Raw genomic sequence first — 27,623 nt, 5'->3', positions numbered from 1 at the left:
TTTTGCTATGCTTTAAATAAATTCCAGCAAAATATTAATTACAATTTCTACTACCATAGACTCACAGAACACAGTATGTGTGAAAGTAAGGCTACTGTACAAACACACCATTGTTTCAAACCATATGGTTTGTTTTTTTAATGGATATACACATGTCTTTTTGTACAAAAATACTTTGTTCTCCTAAGTTCTGGTACAATAAGCTAACATCTCACGAAATAGGAATTTTTAGTAAATATGTCAACATACAAAGAGTATAACTCAAGTAAATACTTTGATTCTGTCAGAACCCTCACTACAGAAGTTCCTTTTTACTTCTAAATAACAATAACAAAGTTGACTATGAATGAAAATTGTAACAGAACAGGAAAAAAATACATGTTCTAATACTTAGTATCCAATAATAACAATGTAATCAGTGCAGTACGAATTTATAGATATAGAATATGAAAGATCAAGCAAATTCACATAACTTTTAAGTCTCATCTCCAACCCTTCTGCTGTTAAAGGATTAAAAGAAAAGCAGATGTTAACTCTGGTTAATGGTAAATAACCACACCATTCAATAACAGCATTCTAAACAACAATTACTACCAAAAGTGTTTCGACTTAAAGCACATAGAAAGTTATGCACTGCTCATCTGCAAACACATTCCCATTACTTAAGTGCTGCAATGCTAACGTTTTATGTTCTGCTCAGAGTCGTATTTCTCTGACTGAAGAGCAGCAATAAGTTTAGATAGGTACAAAGAACAGTATAGCAAGTACAAATTTTTTCTTAACACACATAAAATTGATATTAATGCATTTGATACAATCTGGTTAAAATGGTATACAACTAAACGCTACGTTAAAATCTCAAGAAAATACATGGTCTACTCACCAGTAAAGCTGTCTGAAGATCTACAGTGGACATAGCCTGTAGGCAGATGACCAACTTCCTGGAAATTAGGGTTCTTCGCCATTCTGAACAACAGACAGACTGAAGAGCAAGCTCATAGAAACAGTATTCAGCAACATCCAGCTGCACAGCAACAACTGTACCATTTCCTGAAACAACGGATGAAATACATACCATTAGAAACAGGGGGCACGCAGCCTATGGCAAAAGCAAGATGCATATTTCTCAGTGAAAATTTTTGTGGAAATAAATTCTTAAAAAAATCCCTCCATTCTATGGGAAAACTTCTAATAACATTAGAACATAACATTAAAAATCCTTTTTTTAAGCCATCATCGTTTAATTTTGACCATTCATTTTTTTAACCATCACAAACACATTGCCATTCATTTGTTCACTATAAGCCACAAAAAATTCATCCTGACATCGTTGCTACAGCATTAATGTCCCCGAGAACACTGTTTTCCCACATGGGTGTCCTAATTAAACCAGGTCTATACAAACTCTATCACACACATTCCCTACATATCCAAAGTTCTCTAAATGTTCTTGCCTAGCTAAAGGTTTGGGGGGTTTTGGTGTTTTTTGTTTGTTTCTTGTTTGTTTTTTTTAACAATACTTCAGGTGGTTGCAGATCTTTCTCCTGTGCAAGCCTTTAATTTTACAAACAGGAAAACAAAACAAAACTGTAGGGTGAGGAAATACAGAAATATAGAGGCCTTATTTGTTTAAATACATAACCAACATAATGAGTCTCTCCCAGCAAGTATAAATTATTGTTATTCTTCCCATCATACTTGCCAGCAGGAAAAATAAACTGTATTTAATTTGCTAAACAGATGATACCTTGATCTATGAATTCGCTCATAAGAGACACTCTAATCTTCTTTAAAGTATATGTTTAAGGCAGCAACGGAGGAGAAGGAAGAAATTACATTTTTAGGTAGTCTCATGAACTGCAAAGTAAGCACACCTCAATCCAGCAAATTGAAAACAGGTATTTGACAAAGATCATATCCTGGTTTTGGAGAATAACATGCAATACATAAATATTTGTTCCTAAAAGTAATGTATGTTATCAAATTGGTTTGTATTATCAAAATGTATTCAAAAGCCATTTATGAAAATTCTTGTGGGGTTTTTTTTTTTTTAGACAAATGAGCGAACAGACCCCAACAGAACAGTGTATTTCAAGCACCTGATTTACAGATTCGTAGCAGAAGACATGCCAAATACACCTGCATTGTGAGCAGGCTCAAATTAAATCTTAAAACACGTAAAAAATTCAGCAATCCCAGCACAGGGCTTTGGGAAGGGTCTGTGTGCTTTGCTTTAAAAATAACACAAGCAAAGAGCATTGCTGTGCAAGCAAGATTACAGACAGATTGCTAACAAGTTAACATCAAGTTGGTTTTTTTGAAGTCTGATAATATGACAGCTTCTTCTAAGTCAAAAGTAATTTCAATTAATCACAGCAATGTGTAACTTGCAAGAGTAGTTAAGTACCAAGACCCCAGAAGAACCTGTGAAAATATTGTATGTACTACCAAAGCGTCAAAATATTGACGTAATATATATTAAAAAAAAAAAGCCACAAGAGGGTCTTGCAAAGCGCAGGGGCAGGCAAAGGGGAAGGCAGGTGAAGCAGGCGCCTCACACCCACGGAAGAGAGGGCGGCCGCGAGCCAGCGATCCGCCCAAGGTCGCGCCCGGGGAAGCCAGGGCCGCCGCCTCCCCAGAAGCCGCCTTCCAAGTCCGGAGGCACCGGGGAGGCGACCCCCGCCCGCTCGGCCTCCCCGCTCCCTCGCCTCCGCAACACGGCGCCTCACTCGTGTGAGATCCTTCATCGCCTGACGCGCCCAGCTGCTTCCCGGGGGCGGCCCGCGCTCCCGGCGGCGGCGCTTCCTCGGCCCGCGCCCGCCGCGCCGCCACCCGCCCCCGGGTCGACCTGTCTGCGCCCGGTGGGAGCCACGGGCGGCAGCACGTCGGCCCACCGAAGGGCCGGAGCCCACCGCGGGGGAGGCCTCAGGAGCCACTGCCCGGTCGTCACGAACCCGCTCCGCAGGGGGGGGACACAGCCGCCGCGCCCGACCGCAACCCTCCCCCGGGACTCACCGGCCCCGCCGACAACAAGGCCTCCACCCCCAGCCCCGCCGCCGTCGCTACGTCAACCGGCGCGCTGACATCACTTAGCAACAGCAGCCGTCCTCCTGCGTGCTGACGTAGGCGAGCACCCTCGGGAGCGGCGCGGGCTCGCTTCGGCCTCCGTAGTTCCGTTCGCGCTGCGGCTGGTTTCCTCTTCCGGCCACAGAGCGGAGGCGGCGGGAGGCAGAGCGGCACAGGCGGGGCTGGACCGGGAGAAGAGCGCTTGGGGCTCGGCCCCCGCGGCAGGGCCAGGGGCGGCTCGCGGGCGCGTCCGCAGTGGGTCGCTCTCCCGTTGCCCCCAGTCAGGGGAGCCGCGAGGCCTGGGGCGGCTGGAAGGCCGGGCTGCCCGCCGGCACCGCGCCTCGGCCCACCTCAGCGGCAGGGTGGGGGCGGCGAGCCGCCCCGGGCGTGCGCCCTGCGCTCGGCGAGCAGGGAGAGCCTGGCGGCCGCTGCAGCCCCAATGGTGCTTCTCTACGCGGGTCTTAAAATAGCGGTGTCCCACGTAGGAGTGCATGGGACCTTTATGGCTGCATGCTCCTGCCTGCGGGCAGCAACCTCCCTGCCAGCATTTGTCAGAAACTGGGCACTGGTTCAGACAACAGGGACGCTGAAATGCCCAGGCCCTATAAAACAACAGCTGATGTTCAACCTTCTCCATCGTCAACATCTGCTGGTACTCAGCTACATTGAAAATAGGTGTTTCCTTTCGTTAAGTGTAACAGTGTGCCTGCCAGTCCCTTGCCAATCAGTATGTCTTCTGCTTTCCTAATGAGAACCTTTTCTGATCTGTAAGGAGAACATGGGCTTGTCTCTATGTGACCATTAGGTTAATTCCTGCTGTACTGCATGAAGCTAAATTTAGGCCCTCCAAGTGGCAGAGCACTACATGCTATTTAATTCCATGCTTGACTTAAGCAGAAAAGAAGTGTTACTTTGGAAGAAGTAAAAATAGCAGTCTGTAATCAGTGAGCACATCAAGTAATTCCGAAAGTTTTTACATCTAAAATCTTTAACATCTGTTGCAGGCTAAAAGAATCATCATTACGTGTTTTTCTTCAGTAGCTTATTCTTGGATTGCGTAACCAAGAATAGTGGGTTTAATTAGTTCTCAGTATGGCAAGCAGCAGTAATTTTTTTTTTGTAAAAAAACCCATACCTTGCCCACTTCATGATACTGCTCTAACTAGTTTGTAAATGCCACTGTTTTTTTTTTTACTAGTTTCCTCTTTATTACCTCATCATCTATCGCATTGTCTACACTTTGAAAAGCACATAAAAAAACCCAAGGGTCATTCTAAGACTAGCAAACCTGCTTAGAGGAACTTTTGAGTACTAAGCAGAAAACATTTGACATGGCGTGCTCCTCCTTGTGTAGTTATCCACTGACCTACCTATGCACACCCTTTGACTTACTCATCTGATTTATGAACTACCCCGGTTTTAATTACTGGATTCCCTACAAGTGGGTCAGTAGCTTTTCCAGTCACACCTGTGCTTTGAAGTGTAGCAAAACACGTCTGAATAAAACACTGTATGTTGATAAAATGTGAACCACCAACTCACATCCTTGTAAAATTTTGAGATTCTCCTTAACAGCGCCTTGGTCATAAAGCTTTAGATGATGTATCTGTATTGACTGAAATAAAACTTTGTTTTAGACAACTTCACTTAGACTATTAGTGTAAATAATTTTTCTACTCACACAATCTAATGTGAGATTCTGAATGGTAAGGAACAGCAGTTGGCACTTGTGCTTCTGTTGAGCTTTACTTCCTGTTAAGTTCCTATTTCAGAAAACCAGCAGAAGGGATGTATACGAAAACCATAGTTTTTGATGGCTAAACTGTATAAGCTGCAATCAACTGAGTGCTTTGTCTCTTTGCTGTAGCTCTCATCCTTCTTGTCACTATTCTTACCCTACCAACTTCAGAAGATACCATACTAAAGTTATCCTACAAGTCTTCAAATTAAGAGTTTTCTTAATTGCTGCTGTACAGTATGCTGCAATATCGTGTACCTTTTTTTAAAGCAGGGTGAGGCTTCATGAGTCAGCTGAGCCAACCTAGCTTTCTGCTAAAAGGAACGGCTTTATTTACTCATTCAAGAAACTAAGGAGTCTTGAACTGGCTCCTCATTTCTGCTTAATAAACTTGGCATAAAACTAACCCAGCATTCAAGAAAATCTTTGCCATTTCATAAAGCTGAAATTAGCCTGCTTGGGGCAGGGGGTGCAATGTCAAAAGCCTCACATCTGGGCGAAAGACGACTATGAGATCATGCGGTGAGAGCTATTAAGACAGCTTACTTACTCAGGGGATCTCACTCCGAACAGTAGTAACTATATTGTCCCTATCAAAATGACCTAACATACAGGAGAATAATCAACCGCACAAGGAATAAGACGGGGAAAAGAGTAGGTATTAGTTCTGCAAGTATAGTAGGGCAGAAATAGAGAATGCAACCATAACCAATGTGTTTATTGTTGCAGAAAAAAGGCAACTTGGCAACTACTCAAGAAGGGAAACAATCTATTGTATATGAATAACACTTACAAGGCACAACCTAAAGCACAGTATCTGTAGACACTGTAGAGACCGGCCAGAAAATATCATACAAATGACAATTTAAAGTATCAGGGTGGCTGCATATAACAAACAGAAAACTGAAAAAATATTATCTTTTGAGTTACTATGTCTACCTTCCAATGAATTTATGATTGCTTGCACATCTGTAGAGGGTATTAAGCACAGCAAGAGTTTTCACAATCCTTTTTCAAACACCTAAGGGTCAGATGAAGCATATAATCTATATTACTAATTTCCAAGGGTAAACCAAATATCTTGGATTAAGTTTTACGAATGATTTTTCCTGTGGAGCTCTGTAAAATTACTGAGTTTATATATGCTATCTTGTTAAGATGAGGCAGACAGAAATTAAGGATTTTTCAGATAAGGAGCTAGGACAGTAACACTTGGCATTTAATTCATTAACATCTGCATTAGCATAGCAGAAATCAAATGCAATACTTTCTACTTTTTTTTAACTTATAAGCCAGGGATTTATTAACTGTTATTATTAACTCTGCATATTTTCATTAAGTTACTAAAACATCCTGCTAATCAAGTCACACAGTTATCTTCACTACTGTATTCCCAATTCATAGTCTATCTTTATCACCAGATTTCTTCTCAAAAAAGAATCCACGGACCAAAACAAAAGCCTTTCAGTTATCTAGGATTCAACAATTAGCAAAGCAACAGGTCATACTGCTTTAAAATTATTTTGTAGTTTGCACGAATGCTTTATTTGGAAGTGAACTGCAATGCCATTACACTATTCAATAGTCACATAACTGAAGACTTCGTAGGAGTTAAGTGCTACTCACACCACAGGAAGACAGGGCAGAAGGTTTTTTTTCCTTGTTGGAAGGAACAACAGGATTTCAAAACTGGACATGTTTTACACTGTTCATAACAGGTGGAATAGCATAAAATCAAGTAATTTCTGTAATATATGTAGATGCTACATGTTTTCCTGCTATTTACAGGCATCATTTCAGTAACCAGCACTCATTTTAAGAGTGCAGATCAAAACGTCAGCTAGTAGGAAACTTGTTTCTTTTTCATTAAATCCCTAATGCAGAACATACAGAGCATTTAAGTTAAATACAGCCCCAGACTTTCATCAAAACAAAAATTACGAGCAAGTTCTTTCTAGTGTTGGAAGAGACAAGAAAGATCACTGCGAGGTAGCAACTATGAGACCTCTTATCTTGGCTGTCAATCACCACCCAGAAGCTGAAAGACTGAATTCTTTCTGCTGGACTGATTTATTGCCTCCACAAAGTTTCTTGTTCCAGGCAAGGCTAGTTAAGACTGTTCCGTACAGAGTTTTGCTTGGCATAATGCAAGTAAGATTAGGACTTTCATAAACGTACTACTACTCAAGTCAAAATTAGTCTGACATTTTATTTTCTAGTATACAAGATAGGGCATGAAACCTTCAGGATCTTTTGACTTCATAAAAAAAATATTCTGAAGGGGTTTTTTTTCCTCCTTGTTGAAGCTCATCAGTAGTAACACAGGATTTTTTTTGTTGTTGTTAGTTTAAATCTAAACAGTGTGAGATGCAGTCAATTTCTGGTCACTTATCTTTTGATAGTGTTTAGTGAAATACTAACATAATCAAACTTCACTAGGAGCATCTATGTAAGCACTCTTCCAAAAAAATAGTTGAGTATTTCTAATTGGAGGCAAATTGCAGTGGCATCACAGCACAGGAAAAAAGGAACTCAAGTACAGTGAGGTCCCAGGAGATAGTTTTAGAGGAGACTCTGAATACGACTGATGCCTCTCCATTAAGCGAGAATTTCACAAACACTGTTACAGATTTTCTCCAGGGGACTGAAATTGTGCATCTCTTATATTATATACTTCATTAGAACTAAGTGAGAGTCACCATGTGGTTAGGATTCAAAATTTCAATCCAGTAGCCATCAGGATCCTGAACAAATGCAAGTCCTTTCATTTTACCTATTAGGGAGAAAAAAAAAAAAGATAAAGTTAAGACTACATGACTAGTTCTTAATGTTAAATATGACTACTTTGAAAAATACTTTCCTTTTTTTCCCTTTTGCATGAGAATTAGTTCAAATTTTGACAGCTAATTCTGAAAATATCCAGATTAGTTTTTAATCAGCATTAGATCTTTGTATTCTAAATTGTCAATCTTACTCTCAACAAAGCTGTAGTTTGAAGTCACTTTGAAATTCTATCTTTTGTTGATTGAAGTTTTTTGCATATGCCCCTGTAAGTGTTCATCCTCTAAATTCAGAAAAATATATTTGTGCTCTGGGATGGTTTGACATATTTTCTTGAACTGGCTTTCCCAGTATAAACTCCTGTGTTCCTCTGCTCTGTTCATCTCCCATCATTTCTGCCTCCACGCTTAAGTTTTATGTTACTGGTTTTTGCTTGTTTTTTCACCCTGATGTGGTTTACAGTACACATTTGCATCACTTTGTAGAACAGAAATGCAGGGCAGGAATGTTTTAAATGTTACTGTTGGAAAAAATGTTACTCATTAAAACAGGGTCCCCAAAAGTTGTCCTCAATAGTAGATCAGGATAGCACAGTTTAACATGTTAAAGTGTTAACCACCCACTTATAATTATACTTGCTCTATTAGGCTATTTACTATAACAGAACTAACCTACTTTTAATGTATTCTAGTTTTAATGTATTCTCTGAGAGAATAATAGATGTTTGATTCAGTAATGTAGGAAAAAAAATAACATTAGGTCTCTCAGCCTGCTCCATAAACAATGAACGTGAAGTCCAAAACTTCCTCCTCCTCCTTGGCATTTGCTGCATCAATTTTATTTCTTAATGTTGAAAACCAGCTTTTTCTCTCCCCACCCTGACTGCTTCAAGAGTTTGTTCCTGTGATCTGTGCCATTTGCAGTCTAAGCTTCCCCTCCTACATACTTAGAGCCGTGCAGCGATAGAGAATCAAGTCAGGAGCTCTCACTTCAACTCTCTCAAGGTTCACCAGGTGCTGAACAAATTAGAAAGGGCTCAGAAACTCCAAAATGCTAGAAATACTAAGTTCTATTCTTAAATCAAGAAATCTGTGTTCAAGTTAAGTTCTCAGCTACACTTCCTACATTTACTTCAGCTGAGAACACAGTGAATAAGATGAAAAGCACTTGAGACTCTTCTCAATTACTTGTTCTTATTCCTCTAGCAAGGAATCTAGAAGATCAATTCCAATACGTGTAAACTGAAGCTTCATGTACTAATGTTACTTTCAAACTAAAAAAACTGCACTATTAGTACAGGCAACAGTCTAGTTTCTATAGTCAGAAGGAAGAAGTAGCACAGATTCGTGCATGCTGCTAAGTATTAGATGTCCATTTTTGAACACATCGGTCCTAAAACTCTCATGAGGTCTCTTCGTGAAAGAGAATTCAGTTGAAAAAATGAAAGACTTCTCACCACTGATTTCTGCATTTTAGGCTATTTTGACATAGACCTTCTTTGTTTATGTATTCTCTAGACATTTGAGCTACACATCATGCATTTTTTACTAAAAGTTGTAAAAGTCAAATATAATATAGATTAACGAGGCTATTTCTACCAAAGCTACCAGAACAGTTAAAATCATAATAGCTAGTAGGTGGCATTAGATGGTTTTAAATAAAAATAGCCAGAAAAGTCAAGAATTACTCAGTTTTAAGGGGTGGAAGTAATTATGTCTTCTGAGTCATCTTATTTTCATATGATAAGAACCAAACAGTTGCTAAATGTGTGAATTTGATCCATGTTAAAGTAAATTCTGCAATAGCTCTAGGTAGTAGTACACATTGTAAACTATGACATCAACAGAGCATATGAATTTTAGTGAAGGTCAGACTACATACAGAAGGCAAGTACCTAGACTGAGTAACTGTTGTTACTGAGATGGATCTATTGTCAGGTTTGCCCATTGTGTAAAAGGGTGCAGGGGTGACTGGTTCTAGCACCTTCTAAGCAGTGACAACTACTAGAAACGTATTACTGAGCTTTCCAGGAAGATCTACTAGGCAGAATATATTAAAAACAAGGAAAAAAAAATTGACTTACATTTCTGATGAAGACTTACCATCATCTGGTTTCTTTACAAATTTCACTCCTAGTTCTTCAAACCTCTTACAAGCTTTATGGACATCAGGGACAGCAATTCCAATGTGTCCTGGGCAACAAGGTAAAAAAGAGTGAAATGCATTCTGAGTATTGCTGGGTGTTCTAGGAAAAAGTTTGCTCAGCATTTCATCTTGTGCGAAAAGTTTACATGCTGTAGTTCATATAAGGTATGATTGTATACAAGAAAAGCATTGCTTCCAGAAAGAAGAGCATTTGGGGTGCGAACATTATTCTCCTTCAGAAAGTTAGCTTTTGGATAATGCCTTTTAAAATAGGAACTTCAGAGTTAAAATATCTCATATTGTTTAGATGAGAATATTATCTAGAGTAAGAAAAGAAACCCGATTTTCAAACTGTTTTACCTGTATTTCCTTTCTCGAAGCATGTCCACATAACAGAATTTTGTTGCATTTGCTCAGTTCAATGGTACAAGGAGTTTATCATTAATGCTGTATTTGTAGAGACTACCACTAGCACTATGCAAGGCCTGAGCTTACAAATCAATTCAGAAGCTTTAAATGTCAAGTGGCTAGATTGAATGTGAAACTTATCTCACAAGCCAGTGACCTTTCAAGCACTCAAAACATCAAATCAAGCCGCACAAATACTATCCTCAGTGCTACAGACAAATAGAATTCTCATTCTAGCTTAAAATGGGTAACCAGTGGATTATAAAATAGAAATCCAAATGTAAATCCATCTAAACACCATGATAATCTGATACGTAAGAGCAATTACTGTTCTTCATTCAGTAGTTACTATTAGCATGTGTTTATTTGCCAAAACATTAAATTCTTTATAAAAAGCGTAACTGTGGCTCATTACTCTGAAACACATTTGTTTACCTATGATCTTTCACAGCATACATGCTGGAAGAAGACAGATAAAGGATGAGATGCAATTTCCCTTCTTTCTTAGTGCTAGTACATTTTCTTCAAAGTAACCTACTAGAAAAGTCTTTTCATCCATACAAGTTTAAAACATTTCCTCTATTAGTTCTCACAAAAATAAAGCCTACAGCATATACTTACCCAATAACCCTTGCACAGTATTTATATAGATGTTTTCTAAAAAACATTTTAAACTCCATTTTTTTCCAAATACATAAGAGAAAAAAAACGTAATCACAATAAACCAAAGCTTAAAAACTACAAACACGAAACTAAAGACCTACCAAATCCTCGGGGGTCTGAATTGCCATTGTGGTAAGACTGATTTTCATCATTTTCAGTGCCCCAGTTGCTGTAAGAAGTAATTATTACATATTGAAGAAAAGCATCGAAATTAACAAATCCTAAGTGTTCAGTTTCCTCAGGAGGATAAGTTGTTTCTCCTAAGAAAGCAGAGAATTTCAGCTGTTGGCTGCATTCATTAAACTATTAAGATTTTTCCTAGTCACAGGTCCTAGGGATAATCTGTGGACTAAGCCAGTCATGTTCACAGCCCTTCGCTAGTATTCACATTCTACATTTGAATGAATCAGAAGACACTCCTGTGTCATTCAGATTAGAGAGAAAGTTGCGCTGCACGAGTCAGTTTATCTGCCCATCCCTGGGGAACAAACAGCGAGGGTAGCAGGTCCTGAAGCTAAGCAAGACAGGGGTATGTGGGAGATTTCTTTCTGCACAATTACAATGACTAGTAGCGTTAACCAGATTGTCCTGTTTATGGGAAGTGTATGCTTTGACGTAACATCTCTTTTGATTAGATTCCAAAAGCAACAGTTATCCATTATTAGGATGCTCAGGGGATCCAAAGGAAGTTCTAACCACATTGGGTTTTCTTAAATTCTGTGGCTTCCCTACCCAGATGGCATGCATACTCAAAATACAGCAAGCATTATTTTGTATTTAGGTTCCACTGTTCACCTAGCAGTTTGAAAGACCTCTGGAAAGAAAAAGATTAAACTTGCCAAGTATCCAAGACCTCACCCATATTTTAAGGATATATGACAGGAAGATGTTTCCACAGCAATGATTACATTTATTCAATCCAACAGGATTTACACTCACCCACTCCCATTTAACCATTGTTAGCTAAACGTCATGTCTCATTGTATTAATACTTACTGTGTCAGTTCAAGTGTAGCTTTTCTAGAGAAGGTCCAAGCTGTTCTCTCAGTTTTATCTTTCGGGATATCATTTTTATCTTCATATGCCAGGAAATAGAGTGAGAACTTCATAGTAGGAAAGTCAAATTTTTGAAGCAGTCTAAATGGCAACAATTATTTTGAAACAGTAACTCAAAAAGGTCATCAGGTACCTTGCAAATAAACCAAGATACTTCTCCCATGGAAGAATTATTGCTGTGATTTTTTGCCTTTCTGACTGTAATCCACATCTTAAAATAGCTACATTTTGAACTATCACATAGAAACATTCCAGAACACATTACAAACCTACAACAATTAGAATCAGATGCTTAAAAGCCAAACTATCAGTAACTCAATCGCAAAGCCAGTTCAAAGGCTCAAGTTTTGAGGTTGCCACTCCATCACTTGTCCATATTTCCTCAGGAAGTTCTTTATGTTTATCCACTTTAAAATATCACCAAGGAATAAAAATATTTACTTTGAAACTTACTCCTGCTGGGGAGCTCAGGGGCACCAAAGTTAAGAAAACAGCAGGATTAAAAAACAAACATACCTTTAGATGAAATATTTTTACAATCTCAATAGCTAGGTATAACAATTAAATTGTCACATTTGAAATTGATTTTATCAACTAAAAAAATACTTCAGGTAAGAAAAAGCTGCTTATGAGATTTACCCTTTTACTAGATGCAAGAAGTTACCCACTTTCCTGTGAAATATTTGACACATCTCTATTTTCACCTACTTTCCAGAGATGGTGTGGGCATACTTCAAACCATTTTTATGTAGGACGTTTAACCAGAACAAGTAGTTATGGAAAACAAATCCAATTTCCTTTTCAGCTTAGTAGGCATTTCATTTTTATTTTCCCACACCCACATCTTCACTAAAGTGGAAGTAGTTTATTTTACTATAGTCTGGACTCACTTCAAGATGTTTAAAAATAGGCTAGAATTTTGTTTTGAAATAACTCACTTCAAATGTCAAGAATGTGCACAGAGCCTTAGCATAAACTCATTAGGGTACTGCAGGGCATCTGCCTCCCAACAGCCTTCTCCAAAACAATGAGTTTGGACCTTGTCTCCAGCTTCCATTGCCTTGGTCTCTTATGATGGGAGGTGGTCATAAACCACCTCTGAGGACTAGTAGAAAATTTAATTTCAAGATTTATAGCAACAACTCTCGATTATAAGCACTGTCATAAAAGTTACCAGTTAAGCAGCAGGCTCAGTGAGGAGGAAGTAAGCAAGGTGTACACTGATAATTAATGACATATTTAAGAAAAAAAGAAATTTCTAGTCAAGGCCAATATTAGCTCATTTGCAGCTTAGGCATTAACTGTGCTGTGGGAATTCTCAGAGATTGCCAGACTGTCCAACTGGGCATCAGCTGATGGGCCAGCATTGTTTATGCAGTTAAACCAATTAGTATAATTACATCAAAATAACAAAAACTTTTCAGAAGAACAGTAGGAAAAAAACAAACTTATTGTGGCATACAACTTCTACTCACGTCATTCCAAGAACTCTTGTATAAAAGTCCAGTGACTTCTTAGGGTCCTTTACTCTTAACATTGTCTGCTGCAACAAAAAATCCTGGAGGAAAAAAAAAGGTTTATTATTTATACATCAACTGGAATTTAATTATGGGTATTAACAAAGATGCCAGTTAATAATGAATCTAAAACTAGCAGTTTTAGAAGTAACAAATAGAGTACTACATTAAGTGTTAATAAAACCTCTTAACCTGATCCTACACATACAGATTTGTGTTAAATAAACATGCCCTTGTAACCTAACATTTAAAATAAATAAACGATACCACCACTGGTATCACTCAATATATATTATCAGTGGTATCAAAAAGAAGGGTATAATTCTTATCTTTATTATTCTTTTATGGAGCTGTACTACACATGAACCACTTTGCATGCAAGCACACTAGGCATATGAATATTTGATACTGGGCCTCACTGCAGACACAGAATTTAAATAAAGCTAAACTCCTGAACTCATTATATTTATTATTTCATCACCTGAACTCATTATATTTATTATTTCATCACATAGGTGTTGAATTTTTGTCAAGCTTGATGATATTTTGGCAGCAAAACCGGCCTGCAATTCTGAAACAGGATTTTTCTCAAGCCGCAGGGTAACTTTATATACGAAAGGCTAATGAACTAAGTGGATGAAAAGTGAATGTACGATAGCCTTGACAGGTGTATTGGGAAAAAAAAAAAAAAAAGACAGATGTAGAAGAACTGAAATGCAATTACAAGGTTCTCCCTGGGGTGTTCTGGGGGATTGTTCTTGCAACCCTGGCATGTGCTGGCTGACGAGCCCCCGAAGCGCCCGGTGACCCCGCGGCGGGCGGAGCGCAGAGCGGGCGCTGGCTCTCCTCAGCTCCAGCCCGACCGACGCTCAGCGCACCAGCAGAGGCGCCGACCCGCCTGCCTGCGCCACAGCAGGCCCGGCCGGGAGAGGACGGGGGCTCACAACGACCGGCCCAGCGGGTCCGCCCTTCACCACAAAACGCGAAACCGAGCCGGGCTGGCCGACGCCGGGACGGTCTCCCCACGCAAGGCGGGGCGGCGCACCCCGTCTGGGCAGCTCCCTGCCGAGCAAACCCCGGCCACCCCTCTCGCTCCCCGGCCCCATACCGCCTCCCAGCCACCACACGTCCGCCCGGCAAAGAGCTGGGGGGGGGGCGGGAAGAGGGGTACCGGCACTGCCGCAGCCCCGGGGAGCCCTCGTCACCCCCATCCACCCCACCTTCGTGCTGGCATCCGGCTCCGAGCAGGCTCCGTAGGCTGCTTCATCGCTGAGGCCGCTGAGCTCTGCTGGGGCCGCCATGTCGGGAGAGGAGGAGGAGGAGAAGAAGGTGCTGGCGCCCGCGGGAAGGCAGTGCTCTGCTCCGCTCCGCCCCGCGGGGCGTCCCTGGAGCCGGGCCGCTGTGTGGCGGGACGCCCGCGGGGTGCTGGGGAGGTATCGGATCAGCTGCAGTGCTGCCTGTTCGTTGCTATAAGCGTTAATAGGAAGGAGTCCCCTGACTGTAGAGTTAATTAGCTGAAGCGCGGAATGAAACCATGGATCCTCGGCGCTGATGTGCCGATGCGTCCCGCTAGCTGCCGCTCGCAGCAGAGGGTACCACACAAACGCCTAAAGCAGGCGTGGGTATCCAGCTCCAATGGAATGGTGCTTTTCCTGTAAATCCTTACGTCTGGCGGCATCTTAGGGTGGTTTGGGCCTTGCGCCTTCAGCCCTCTTGGCAGACGTACCCGCCGTGCGCTCGTTGTGGTATTGAGAGGTGCTGGTTTCTGCCTTTGCCTACGGACGCTGGGAGAAGACTTCCAATTTAACACCCTTTGGAGTTACGCAGTGATGTTTTAGTATAAACAACTATTTCCGGTCTGAAAGAGAAGAATAATCTTTCAGAAACTCAGTATGAAAACCAGGATTGAATACCCTGGAAAAAAAATTCACTTTTGATAATTGAGAGAAAAGCACCTTTACAGTGCAGCAGTCTCACCGCGTTACTTAAGTAACTTCCATAGGTACATTTAAAACCAAACCCTGAGCAAGGGAACTTACGATATCAATTCGCGTGCATCGCTGCGTAGAGCTCTTTGGTGCCCCACACGGTCTTTACGAGAGAATTACAGTTCAGCTTCTGGGGGTCGAATTTTGGGTGGGCTTGCGTGAGGCCGCAGGGACGGCGGGAAGCAGGCGGGAAGCAGGCGGGAAGCAGGCGGGAAGCAGGCGGGAAGCAGGCGGGAAGCAGGCGGGAAGCAGGCGGGAAGCAGGCGGGAGCGCGGCCCCTGCCCCAGCGGCTGCCGCTCCCCGGCGGGAGCGTGGGGTGAGCCCCAAGCGCGAGCAGTGCCGCAGCCGTTACGGGGCTGAGTAACGGCTAACCCGTCACGGCTCACCATCTCCCTCCGCCGCGCTATATAGCCCCAGCACCGAGGCAGAACACCTGGCTGCGGGGGGCTGGCGCGGAGGAATCTCCTCGCGGCAGACGTTAGCAGCGCTTGCTCTGCCCTCTGAGGGGGCAAGGGCCGGCGGTTGGGCTGCTGGGGACTGCTCCCCTTTCCCCGCGTTGTGAGGCATAGCTTCAGCCAGGTCGGTGAGGCGCTTTACCTGCAACTTTTTGCCAAAGACGAGGTGCCGGTTAAGGCATCTCAGCTTTTCAGAAGAGAGCCAGAAGTCGGTATCCCTTCTGCTCTACGCTTGGGGATCCTCCGCTTTTCCTTCTGTCCTTCATCTCATTCTCCTACCTTCTAAGACCTGTGCTGGAAACCAGACTCACTTTTTTTTTTGCATGAACAGGTCCTGTAGACAAGATTTAGAGCACCTGGGAGGGGAGGAAAGGAAGTTTTAATGTAAAAGCACATCAGCTGTTACAACTAGGAGAGGTAGCCAGCTGGAGTTCATACTGGTTTTTGAAAAGTGTGAAAGTATCAGCTGAGCCACCAGACAGGTGTTTGGAGAGTCAGGGAGGATGCCAGAATACAATGTAGTCTTTCTTTCTAAAACAAGCTCTGAGAACTCCACCTCTCTCATCTCGAGCTTTAGGGGAAGGTATCAACTTCGTTGTCCAACTTCAAGAGGACCAGTTAAAAGGCAAGGAAATTAACGTCCAACCTATTCCACATGAGCATTGAGGAGGAAAGTACCACTGCTAACCTTATAGATGACCAGCCCAGCCAGATAAACATGAAAGAAAAGAAAGGAATTAATTAAGTTAGATTTTACATTTTCCTTTTTTTCCATGACTTTCCTAAGTTGCTTTTTCTTAGTAATTTTACTTCAAGAAAGAGACAAGCATTTTCTGTAACAGGTGATTGCATGTCAAAGTTCATAGAACAGTGGCCACTTTGCTAATCATGGGCAAAAATAAAGAGATAGTGATCTAGCACCAGGTGTTGCTTTTCATGTTAGCCTTGCTTATGATTTTCTATTTCCTGAATCAGGCAGTAGCTTCTAAGAGAGTATATAACACAGTTACAGCTGTGATTGGCTGCCTTAAGGCCTCACAAGAACTACTAGGTAATTCCTGATAGTTATTTTAATCCTTACGGTAATAGTACTCTGAGAGGAATAGCAATTTCTGTGCTTTTGTTTTTATCTGTTATCCTGGGTATGACCTTAACAGCATATCTTAACGTTTGTTTTATAAAATATTTCTCTGTTATAACATTCTTGTGAAACTGTACAAGCTACTTTTAGAGGAAAAATTAGACACAAGGTAAAGACTTTAGGTATAGCTCTACTGATTATTACAGTGTCTTAAAACTAGTTGCTCCATTTGTGTGTAGATCTGAGCACAATGAACAAAAAATTTAATTTTCTATATGTATTGATGAGTGTTAAGATCTACTGGATGGGATTGATGGTAGCTACCAAATACAAGTGGATGAGTATGTCCCATAACAAGAAAATATGGAGAGAGAGGATTTAGATGTTTCTTTGTGGACCTGGATCATGGGCTCAGCATTCACAAACCAAACCTTTCCTAGGCTTATGTGCTAGTGCAGTAGAAAGGGAAAGAAAATGAAAGGAGCCACCTTTGCATGATAGTCTACTGCTTAGCAGTCAGCCACGAATATACTTTGTTTTGGGCCATTTTAGAAATTGTCATCTAGGACGATTAACCTGCTAGTCCCTGGCCACCAGGTGATGGACTGAGAAATTTCTTCCTCCTGTTGAAGAATGGCATCCGCTCCCTATGAACTGCAGTGTTCCAGGGCTTAGGCACAGAATTAAGACAAAGTCTGACTCTTGTTTCATGATGCTGAAGATGTTTGATACTAGATTAATTTTTTTCCACTGGAAAAATACTACCCAACACCCTCCATCTTGCATTAATTCTGCAAACACACATGGTAAAAATATTATGCATAGTGGGGCATTTGTATAAAAATCATGTGTAAGTGCTCATGTGAGCAATAATTTAAGACCTGGTATGGAAGTGTATGCAAGGCTTTTTGTAAGCTCAGTTGCTGAATATGTGTGTATGTTTTGCAAACTAAAATTTAAACAAACCGTCTATATTCTAAACCATTTTTATTTATCAGTAAACAGATATTCAGTGAAAGTATTCATATTTTTAAAATTTTATTTATTATATAGAGTGTTGTTCACTCCACAAAATATGGTAAATTATTTTAAAACCGTCTTTCTGTAATCATCTTCAGCTTGACATTTGTAACCTATCAAAAATTTATATAAATGTCTTTTATGTTAAGAACTTGAAGAGGGCTTGATGAGACTATTAAATTTATATACCTGGTAAATCAGTTTTGAGATGCTCTCATATTTCATGTTTTTATTCCCTACCTTCCTCTTCCTTCTGGTAGTCTTGAAAAGGTGGACTTGAAAAATCTGGATTGTTATAAACACAATTTTTTTTTTGCAAATTTCAGAATGGAAGGTGTACAAAAAAAAAATAAAGGAAGTTCGAGCACTGGAGAAGATGCTGGGCCCAGTCTTGCTGCCACAAATAGTGCTGGGCCTAATCTCACTGCAGAGAGTTCTGTGCCTGCTCCTGTTACATCAGAAGATGCTGTAGCCAGATCTATTCGCCATACTCGACAAATAGCAAGTTTTTCCTCTTCCCAAGAGTCTTTTTCTGTTGCAAGCCGAAGGTTGTCTAGGTTTTGCCGGAACACTAGTGGAGTTCTGTCCTTGCAAGAAGTTTTAAAAGAAAAAAAGGTTTAGTATTCAACCTTAGGTCTTGAAATAGATTTCTAGTTCTTTTCTCAGATTATTAAGTTCAGTTTATATTAATTGTATCTTTTTTCTTTTTTTTTTTTTTTCCCCCCTTTCCTTTTTGTTTATACTCAGTTCTTTTATTAAATTATTTCTGCTAGAGAGGGAGTGAGTCTTTGTTTTTAATGCTTGCAGTATTTTAAGATTTTATTTTAAAGTAATAGAGGAAGGAAGCAGGAGATACGAACTGAATAATTACACTGAAGCAAAGCTGCACCCAGCTTAGCTCCTGTGAATATTTGCCCACTCTAGATAATTTAGTTTTAAATTGATTTTGTGACCTTTCTGTATTAATATAAAACCAGTTAATATGGCACACAAATATCTTAAAATCTAGCTTTAGTATATTTTACGTTTGCTTTTCCTTGACATGTCCTCAGACTTGACTCTACATTTTATAATAATTCTTAATAATTTGTTCTTCTGTTAGCCTCTGAAAATTTAGGTATTTTTTAACAGTAGAGCAGTTATGTAGTCTTATAATACAAGACAGTAGATTTCAGCAGTAGTTGCAAGTTAAGTAGCAGGTTATTGTTGCGATCTCTTTGTATATTCTTAGTTTGAAAGACATGTTTAATGTTTTAGGCTCGATACAAAGAAGCAAGAGAATATCGAAGAACAAAAGTTGATGCTTCATATAAATACATATTTGAAGTTCTCAGTGTCAGGCTAGGTTTAGACTTAACAACTGTGGAAGAAATGATTTTGGATGCCCCTTCGGTGAGTCTGTTCTGTATGTTTGTTGATTTTAATTATTAGTCAAAATATGTAGCAGATTGCCCCTTTGATATGAAGTGTCATCCATCATTTAGATTGTTTCTGCCAGGAAATGTGATTAATAAGACACACAACTCATCTAAAATGATACCTGACTAAATCATACAGCTTATTTGCAAATCTTCCAGAAGACTATTCCCAGGGTTTTTGATTGTGGCTTTTTCATCTTTCTTACCTCCAGGAAAATATAATTACCGCTGTTATTTTGACCCAAGGGATTCTTGTCACATCCACCAGTTCCAACAAGTTTCATCCATCTCAGCCTGACATTATTATAGTCCTCACTGAAATGCCAAAGATTCTGCAAAAATATGTGTAACTTCATAGGAACGTTTTGAAAATTAAGAGTGTTATTTAGTAATAAGAGGGAAGATTAATCCTGCACCATTTAATTAATGTAATTACATTTGGAAAGACCCATTAAATAATTTCCAGTTTTGAGTGCTTTGTTTGGTTTTGAATGTTTAAAAGATGGGGTTGTGTGTTCGTAGAGTGAGTAGATCCCAAACCTGTGGAACTTCTGAAAGCTCAGTCTTTCTTTGTGTGTCTTTAGTGTTGTGACTTTCATAGTGTTTCAAAGTGCTTCAACAAACAGGAGCAACCAGGTAAACAGTTCTTTTAGTAGAGTGTCAAAACTTGGCATGTCTGTATTTGAAAAGATATGACCCTTGCCTTCTCTGATTGCAAGATGTTATTTTTGTCTGTTAGAGAGATTCCACTCAGCATTCAAAACTCAGCCGGATATTTGATCAAAGGATCAAACAAATCAATTGTTAGCACTTCAGCTGTTCACTTACAAGCCAAATTTAGTCCCAGTCCAAATCTGTTGTTTATTGTTTCTTTAGTGATATTTATATATCATAAAATGTACTTAAACAGTCCTGTTTTTTCTTATGCTTACACAACATAGAGGTGCTTTAAGTGTTGTCAATCAACTAACATTTCCTTTTTTTTTGCAGTTGCTAAATGGTATATACTTTTAGATCATCCTGACTTTGTGTAAAACTGCTATTCTACACTGAATTTGATTAATTCAGACACTTGAGAACCTTTGGGTTCTTAAGGCTTTTTATCCTGACTTTGTGTAAAACTGCTATTCTACACTGAATTTGATTAATTCAGACACTTGAGAACCTTTGGGTTCTTAAGGCTTTTTATCCTGACTTTGTGTAAAACTGCTATTCTACACTGAATTTGATTAATTCAGACACTTGAGAACCTTTGGGCTCTTAAGGCTTTTTTTTTTTTTTAGTTTTTGTTTGGTTTTGGGGATTTTTTTTTTTCTTTCACCAGGGCCATCTGGAAATGTTTTACGGTTGGAAATTTTCCAGTTTCAGTTTATTCGTAAACAGTTTAGACTGATGGGTCTGTGTCAACGTTGTCATTTAACAAACTGTCAGTTAGTAAATTCCCATATACATATCATGCCTTTGACATCTGTGAGTGTTTGTACCACATCGACCTGAAGCTATTTGCGGAAGCAGTAGCCACAGGGACAACTCATGTCTTACCTCCTGTGTAAAATCATATAAGCCCAAAAGTTACTGTTCGCCTTTCTCTTGCTCTCAGGTTGGAGTGCTTTTTGTAGTAGTGAATCATTTTCTGATTTTTGTCATTGCTCTTTCAGTACTTTACCAATTTTTCTTTTCTTTCACTATTGGGGGGGGGGGGGGCGTATTTTCGCTGTATTTTTCTCAGTTTTAACCCAGTTATTCACTAGTGCCTATTAACAAAGTGAAAGCACAGCATTTCTAGAGCTGTCTTGCTTTTACTTCTTTTATTTTTGCACAATGTTGTCTTCTCAAGAGAGTTGGGTTTAAATTCTTTCCACCTGGGTGTCCCTCATTTTCCTATCACTGTTCCGATTCAGATTTTATATTTGTTTATTTTGGGGAAAAAAATCATGCTCATAAGAAACACACCACATCTAGAGGTGTATGCTTTGTGCTTGGACAGGTGATGCATCTCCAGACGTACTTGATAGCTAAATTTCTGACTTTTTTTCATGGGGAGAAGACAGGAGATCTCACTACCAAGGTTGAGCCCTTCAGTTGGACAGTTTGAATGCCCAGTCACATCTTGTTGAGTTAGTTGTCCTTGCAGATAACTACAGAGACTGTGAAAGAAGCTGGATTTTGACCAGATCAGTACCTTCTGATCTCCTCCAAACCTTCTTTCAGTGCTTTTCAGAGCTTTGTTCACTTCCTGCTAAATCGCATATCCTGGTTTTACCAGGACATGTAAATTGCCTAGGGCAGTTTGAAAATTCAGATTTTTAGAAACCCTAGCTATAATTTCAGGCAAGTTCTTCAGAATGATAATCCATACATAGTATTTGTTTCAAAGCTTTGCATCCTTACTAGCCAAAGCACCTTTCATAACATGACAAAATCAAAATGGCCATCTAGAGACTCATGGTTTTCTAGGGTGGCCAGTTTATGGACAGGTACAGGAAGCTAATTATGGGGCAGCATGGTCTCCCTCAGATGTGATGTCGTCGTCCTTCCAGAGGTCAGCAAAATCTTTGTCATGATGAAAATGTTTTGGAGCCAATGTGGCCAATTCATGTCTCCAGAATAAAATCCTCATATGTCGTGTTACTCCTCTTTTACAAATTAATCTTTTACATTTGGGGTAGAGGAGCAATAGCAGGGTATGTCAAGTCATGCAAATCTGCTCTGTATGTTTCTAAGTCTCTTGTGACCAGTTAACTTCCAGTTGATACTTCAGACTTACAGATCTCTGTGAGTGACAGAATATCCTCCAGTGTCTGCATTACTGGACAAGACCATAAACATTTGATATACAGTTATCAGGAGCTAGGCCACCTGTGTGTGCATGTTCAGTACTTGAAGGCAGTATTTGAAATATCTGTTATGTTGGTTTGTAACTCCTCTTAATGTTTGAGGATAAACATTACATGCCACCAAAACTTTAAACAATGGCATGTATGTCTTAAAGGCACATAAAAATATTTTGAGTAACAAGTATTCACTTTTTCATTTAACAGTTGGAAGCCTTTGATTCTTTTTTTGCCAAGGGAGGAAGTAAAACATTGAAAGTTTTCTATCAAGAAGGAGAAGCACCAGGAATAGGTACATTTTTAGCAATATTAATACAGGCAGATGTAACAGTGTCTTCTATTGTTAATTTTGTTTAATGTTTCCCAGAATAAAATCGGTTTTTACTTGTTCATAATTTTGCAGCTTTTTACTATATGGACTGAAAATTCATATTTTAAATGCTTGCTTCAAGTCAAATTGTTTAGAAAAATTTCAGTCCATTTTAGCTGTTCTTGGAAGGAAGGCTATAAAAGGATAAGTTCTTCTGAAATCTTAAATTGGTTGCAACTTTTTTTTACAGGAGTTATGCCCCCAGTTCATTAGGAAGCACTTTCACAAAACCTGTCTGAATTTGCATTTATTATAAATAGTGGAAATTTTTCAGTTTTCACATGCTTGGTAGAGAATTAGAATTTAATGTCTAAAATCCCTAATGATTCTCTAAGCATTGAACATGCTGTTCCCTTACCTATTTATATGAAATGATCAAATTGCATAGGATTATATCCACAGAGGACCTGAGGGTATCTCATATTCTCTATTTTCTCTCTTGGGTATGACATCTTGTTTGATAGGGTGAATGCAAATAAACAAAGTACCTCAGTCACCAGCAAAGTAATCCAGAATGATGGGCCTGAGCCAATTCCCTTTTCAGTGCAGTACAATGCACCAAAATTGCTTTGTAAGACATGTGTTATATGTTTGGTGTAGGTTTTTAATTGTGTGGTTAATTACAGCCACAAATTTTACTGGTTTTGGTACTCTTAAACACAAAAGAACAAAATAAATTATTTCTATGTGAAATTTTATTTCATTATCTTCATTTTAAGCATTTTATAATACCCTTAATTTTAAAAATAGTGACGCCTATGAAATTCTTTTCAGAATGTGGTCGGACAGTTCCAGGAGTTGTAAAAGGAAGTAAAATGATGCAATTGTATGTGGACAATACACCAGACAAATTCATAGGACTATGCTTATTTTTTGTTCGTTGTAAGAATGACAGCCCTATAAGTGCAAAAACAATACATGAGGTATTCTCTCACATATTTTAAAAAACTAAAAACTTTTAAAGTAGCTATTTTTGTTTCATTATTGTCACATAACTAAAGTTATTGGTAACTGTGGTTTTTGAGTGTTAAGCTATATCATGCTCTTTGCTCTCCTTTTTGAGTACACATTGAATAGCTGTATTACTTCAGCAAATAGTCAGGATATCTTGTGAATTCTGTGTCTTACAGGACTCTTGTTAAAGAAGTCAGCATTTAGATTAATTTCTCATTCTCCTTGCTGTTTTTGAGGAGGTTAAAGCCACTAAGTACATTTTAGATGTGATAAAAATATCTAAATTAGAAGGACACTGAGAAGACTTTGTTGCAAATACCAGGAAAGGAAAAGTTTACTTGTACCTTTCTCTTTTATGTGTCTTTGAATGTGTGAAATACACATTTATCTTACGTAAATTATGCAGCATGAGGTTTTTCTTCTTTACGAGACAAACTACGCATCTTAATACTTGGGCAGTGCTCAAGGGACTCTAAATTGATAAGAATCAGTCCTATATATGTATCTTCTAATTAATATGATTTCAAATTCTTCAGGCAGAAAATCAGTTATGAATTTATATACTTTATATATTAAAAATGTTTTATTCCTTTTGAGAGCCGAGGTGAAGGGGGAAAAGCACTATTAGAAGTAAGATACAGATCTGTCTTTATCAAGAGTCTCAATAGGGGTCATAAATATTACTCTTGCATAAAATTCCTTACTGAAGTGATGAGAAAAGGAAATTTATATTTTAGGGTGTTTGTTACATGAAGTATGTTAATATTTGTTGATTTGAAGGACATCTAAAATATTGGAATATTAAAAATAGTCAGAACTTGTAAAGTTTAGTTTTGGAGAGTAGGCAACAATTTCAGCTGACCCAAAGTAATATACATTCAGTCAGATAATTGCTTCTAACATAATTTCAGATATGGTCAGTCAGAGCATTTTTGCTACTTGCATTTCATTACTCAGTACCTAATTGTAGATGGGGACATTTAGAATGTTTTTAATTGTTATGTACTATTTAAAAATTTCCGAACTCTCTGTATGATAGAGAAATAACTGAAATTACAAAAATATAACCTGGCAGCCTTTTAAAACTGTATTAAATTATTATTAACTTCACTTTTTTATTGAAAACAGTATCTTACGGTCACAATATGGGTATCAATATTTTGTACAGATTTTGTCTCCTTAGATTAAAGTTTTCGTTAGCAAATTGGGTTGCCTTTATAAAAAAAAATACACTGTTTTTTATAATACTGTTTCCAGTCTAAGTTACTGCATTACTAACAATCATTCTGTTACAATGCAGGACATATTCTTTGGTGTTTGGGATGCCACTGAAGGACTCCTATGTGGTGTTAGAAGTATGATAGAAAAGATTTTTCTCCCTGCTATCCTTGCAACAAATAATTGGGGTGCTTTAAGTCAGACCAAACAGGATACAAAAGACAAACAGAATTTTGTGGAAACAATTAACAGATACCTTTCATTTTTAGAAGGTAAGCATTGCATTTAGGAAGCAATGAAACTAGAGGAATTCTACTTAAGAATTTCCGTTTGAAGGCAGTAGTATCTAGGTAAGGAACTTTTCACATTCTGCAAGGAAAAATAAAATTATCAATTACTTGCATAATAAATACGAGTAGATTATTTACTTGAGAAAATAATTCAGTGATATGTTACTTGTAAGGAGGAACACTAGTTTTAAAGTAAGAATTTTCTGCTTTATGTGAGTGCAGTAAAATGGCTATTATTTGAAACAACACTGATTGCAGACGTACATTCCCAAATTTAAATTGTTCACAGTGGTAGAAATTAATTTTAGAGTCTTAAGTGTTTCTGTATTGTAATGTGGTTTGTTTTTTTTTTCAGGAGCTATAACAAGCATTGAAGGAACTGTTGAGTTGAAAAAAATAGACTACATTAATTTTTCTGAACTTCAGTCCTTTGAGAAAGTAACTGCAGCAGCTGATAATCTTGACATGGTTCACCAGCTAGAGGAAGTACTTATGATATGGTATAGACAAATTGAACAGGTACGTTGTTGTTTTAATGCATCAATCCGGCATGAATATGGATAGATATTTATAAATTATATATGAGACTTGCCTGAAGTTAGTTGAAGTCTTCAGCTGCATCTCCACCTGAGTAAGACAAGTGCTTTGCTTCTATGCACAAGTGAAGTTAAGTAGGTAGTCCTTATCCATTGGAATTTACAGTCTAGCAAGAATAAGAGTTTCTGAATAATTAAGACACAGATAGTAAGAAGAAGAGAAAAGGATGCATGAGTAATAACCTTGGCGAGGACCATATATATATACAGTTAGGTATACTCTATACATTACCTGTTAAGTTTCTGCTGCCAGTCATGGTATGAGATACTAATCTTAGAAAGGTCTTTGACCAGGCCAATTAGGGCATTTTTCATCCCATGTAAATCTTACATGGTAAGGTCTCAGTTATCCAAGAAATTAGTGTCTGAGACTTCCGTGATTAAAGCACAGAACACTTTGTCAAAATATGGAATCTGTGTAGACTGGGACATGCTCTACTTATCCTAAGCATAGTATGCCCTTATGTTTAGCTCACAAGCATAAAAATGTAAAAGACATGTAAAAAGAGCTGACTGCACCTTTGTCAACATACAAATGAGTACATTTATGTGTGATATTTAATGTTTTTGTTCAAATAGTTCTTCAAGTTTTTTAAGTGATGTTACAGTTGGTGCATTTCAATCCATAGATTCTGATTAAAGAAAAAAAATATGGATATATGCAGAGATTCACGCAGTTTATGACAGCAGTTGAACATATGTATTACTTAACTTAATTTCAGTTTAAGAATATGATTAAGTGCAATTCAGACTTCAGATGCTTTTCCAAATCAGAACCATTTTCATGTGTCAATAATTGCAAGCTTGTTCCTTTTTAAGTTAGTATCCTTAGAGTGTTTCTTCTCTTCTTCTTTATAATGATTTTTCTATTCTTTATAGTAGACATTAATTTTTTTTCAAATTGGTTGCAGGTTCTGATGGAGAGTAAGCAGATGAGGAAGGAAGCTGATGATTCAGGTCCGCTGACTGAACTAGAGCACTGGAAATGTATGTCTGCTAAATTTAATTTTATTATTGAGCAGATCAAAGGATCAAAGTGCAGAGCTGTCATTAATGTTCTGAACGTTGGACATTCTAAACTACTAAGGGTAACTCTTTTGTTCTTTTCTATGATGCTTTTTACTATAGTAGACAAAGCTTGCGATATTTATTTTGTTTCATTGCATCTAAGAGAGATTTCCTAAGGAAAATTGAGAGGAAAATTTGGGTATGGTGCTGGTGTGCTTAATATATTAAGAGAAAGAACAAGACGTTTTTCGAGATGCAGACAAATGAAAATAACTTTTATTGCCTGCTTTGACAATGCCTTTTAAAAATTAATTTACCAGGGTTTACTTTTGGCAAATCAGTGCAAGTTAAAGAAATAGTTCACTGTGTATGAAGTTTTTTACAGTACTGTTTTCCCTCTAGATGTGGCAAGAGTTAGATACCAGAATCACAGATGCAGCAAATGAATCTAAAGATAATGTGAAGTACTTATGCACACTTGAAAAAGTTTGTCAGCCCCTTTATAACTATGATCTTGTAAGTATGCCTTTCAGCATTATTTAAGCATAGTTTAGGTATTTACATAGAATGCCCAGAGCAAAAGAAATGTTCTTTGTATTGGCTTAAAAGTAAATTTTTCTAATTTACTTTTCTATATTTCTGATTTTTTTTTTCTAAAAGCCTATCAAGCTAAATGTTAAAGCATTAGTTTATTATATATGACATAGAATATTTTAAAATATCTATTTTATCAATAAACATAAATACATATGATTGCCTAGTCAGTCCTGCTGCCAATATTATTTTTAAAATGAGCTAAACCAAGTACATATTTTATAATACAAGAATCTCAAAATATGTTGTTAATTGAAAATTCCATATATGCCAATGAATAATTACACAGCTGTAACCAAAGTACCAAAATTTCAGTTATATAGAGAATAATGAAATGTAATGAGGTCCTAAATGAATAAAATAATATTTTTATATTGAAAACACTATTAGCTACTTCTATTTGCACAAGTACCAGCTAGTCAG

General features: G+C 38.5%; 3 protein-coding genes across 3 annotated transcripts in view; 1 reads left to right on the top strand and 2 right to left on the bottom strand.

Moving 5' to 3' along the window:
• BTBD9 (BTB domain containing 9) overlaps positions 1-1,030 on the bottom strand; it is a 131,873-nt gene extending 130,843 nt beyond the window's left edge. Inside the window, exon 1 of the mRNA XM_059835012.1 lies at positions 884-1,030. Coding sequence (XP_059690995.1) covers positions 884-965 — 82 coding nt within the window. The 5' untranslated portion in view covers positions 966-1,030. The remainder of the gene's footprint in view (positions 1-883) is intronic.
• A 5,292-nt stretch (positions 1,031-6,322) lies between these two features.
• On the bottom strand, positions 6,323-14,698 carry GLO1 (glyoxalase I). Its single transcript, XM_059834980.1, has 6 exons — positions 14,595-14,698; positions 13,333-13,415; positions 11,798-11,938; positions 10,903-10,970; positions 9,688-9,777; positions 6,323-7,577 (listed from the first exon to the last, which is right to left on the bottom strand). The coding sequence occupies exons 1-6, from the start codon at positions 14,673-14,675 to the stop codon at positions 7,489-7,491; spliced, it is 552 nt and encodes a 183-aa protein (XP_059690963.1). The 5' UTR covers positions 14,676-14,698; the 3' UTR covers positions 6,323-7,488.
• Positions 14,699-18,461: 3,763 nt separating this feature from the next.
• Positions 18,462-27,623, top strand: part of DNAH8 (dynein axonemal heavy chain 8) — a 145,176-nt gene continuing 136,014 nt past the window's right edge. Inside the window, exons 1-8 of the mRNA XM_059835831.1 lie at positions 18,462-18,533; positions 19,176-19,310; positions 22,378-22,462; positions 23,315-23,463; positions 24,795-24,984; positions 25,358-25,521; positions 26,510-26,686; positions 27,009-27,122. Of these exons, the coding sequence (XP_059691814.1) occupies positions 19,290-19,310; positions 22,378-22,462; positions 23,315-23,463; positions 24,795-24,984; positions 25,358-25,521; positions 26,510-26,686; positions 27,009-27,122 (900 nt within the window). The 5' untranslated portion in view covers positions 18,462-18,533; positions 19,176-19,289. The remainder of the gene's footprint in view (positions 18,534-19,175; positions 19,311-22,377; positions 22,463-23,314; positions 23,464-24,794; positions 24,985-25,357; positions 25,522-26,509; positions 26,687-27,008; positions 27,123-27,623) is intronic.

The sequence above is a fragment of the Gavia stellata genome, chromosome 2 (genome assembly GCF_030936135.1).
Source record: "Gavia stellata isolate bGavSte3 chromosome 2, bGavSte3.hap2, whole genome shotgun sequence".
NCBI classification, from domain to species: domain Eukaryota; kingdom Metazoa; phylum Chordata; class Aves; order Gaviiformes; family Gaviidae; genus Gavia; species Gavia stellata.
Note: the sequence above shows the minus strand (reverse complement) of the source record. Positions and strands in the feature narration are given on the sequence as shown.

Excerpts from the sequence above, each read along its gene's own strand:
- GLO1 (XM_059834980.1), bottom strand. The coding sequence starts at position 14,675 with ATGGCGGCCCCAGCAGAGCTCAGCGGCCTCAGCGATGAAGCAGCCTAC. Across the intron at positions 9,778-10,902 it reads TTCAGACCCCCGAGGATTTG|GACACATTGGAATTGCTGTC; the intron begins GTAGGTCTTTAG and ends CTTGTTGCCCAG. Across the intron at positions 7,578-9,687 it reads TGTAAAGAAACCAGATGATG|GTAAAATGAAAGGACTTGCA; the intron begins GTAAGTCTTCAT and ends TCTCCCTAATAG.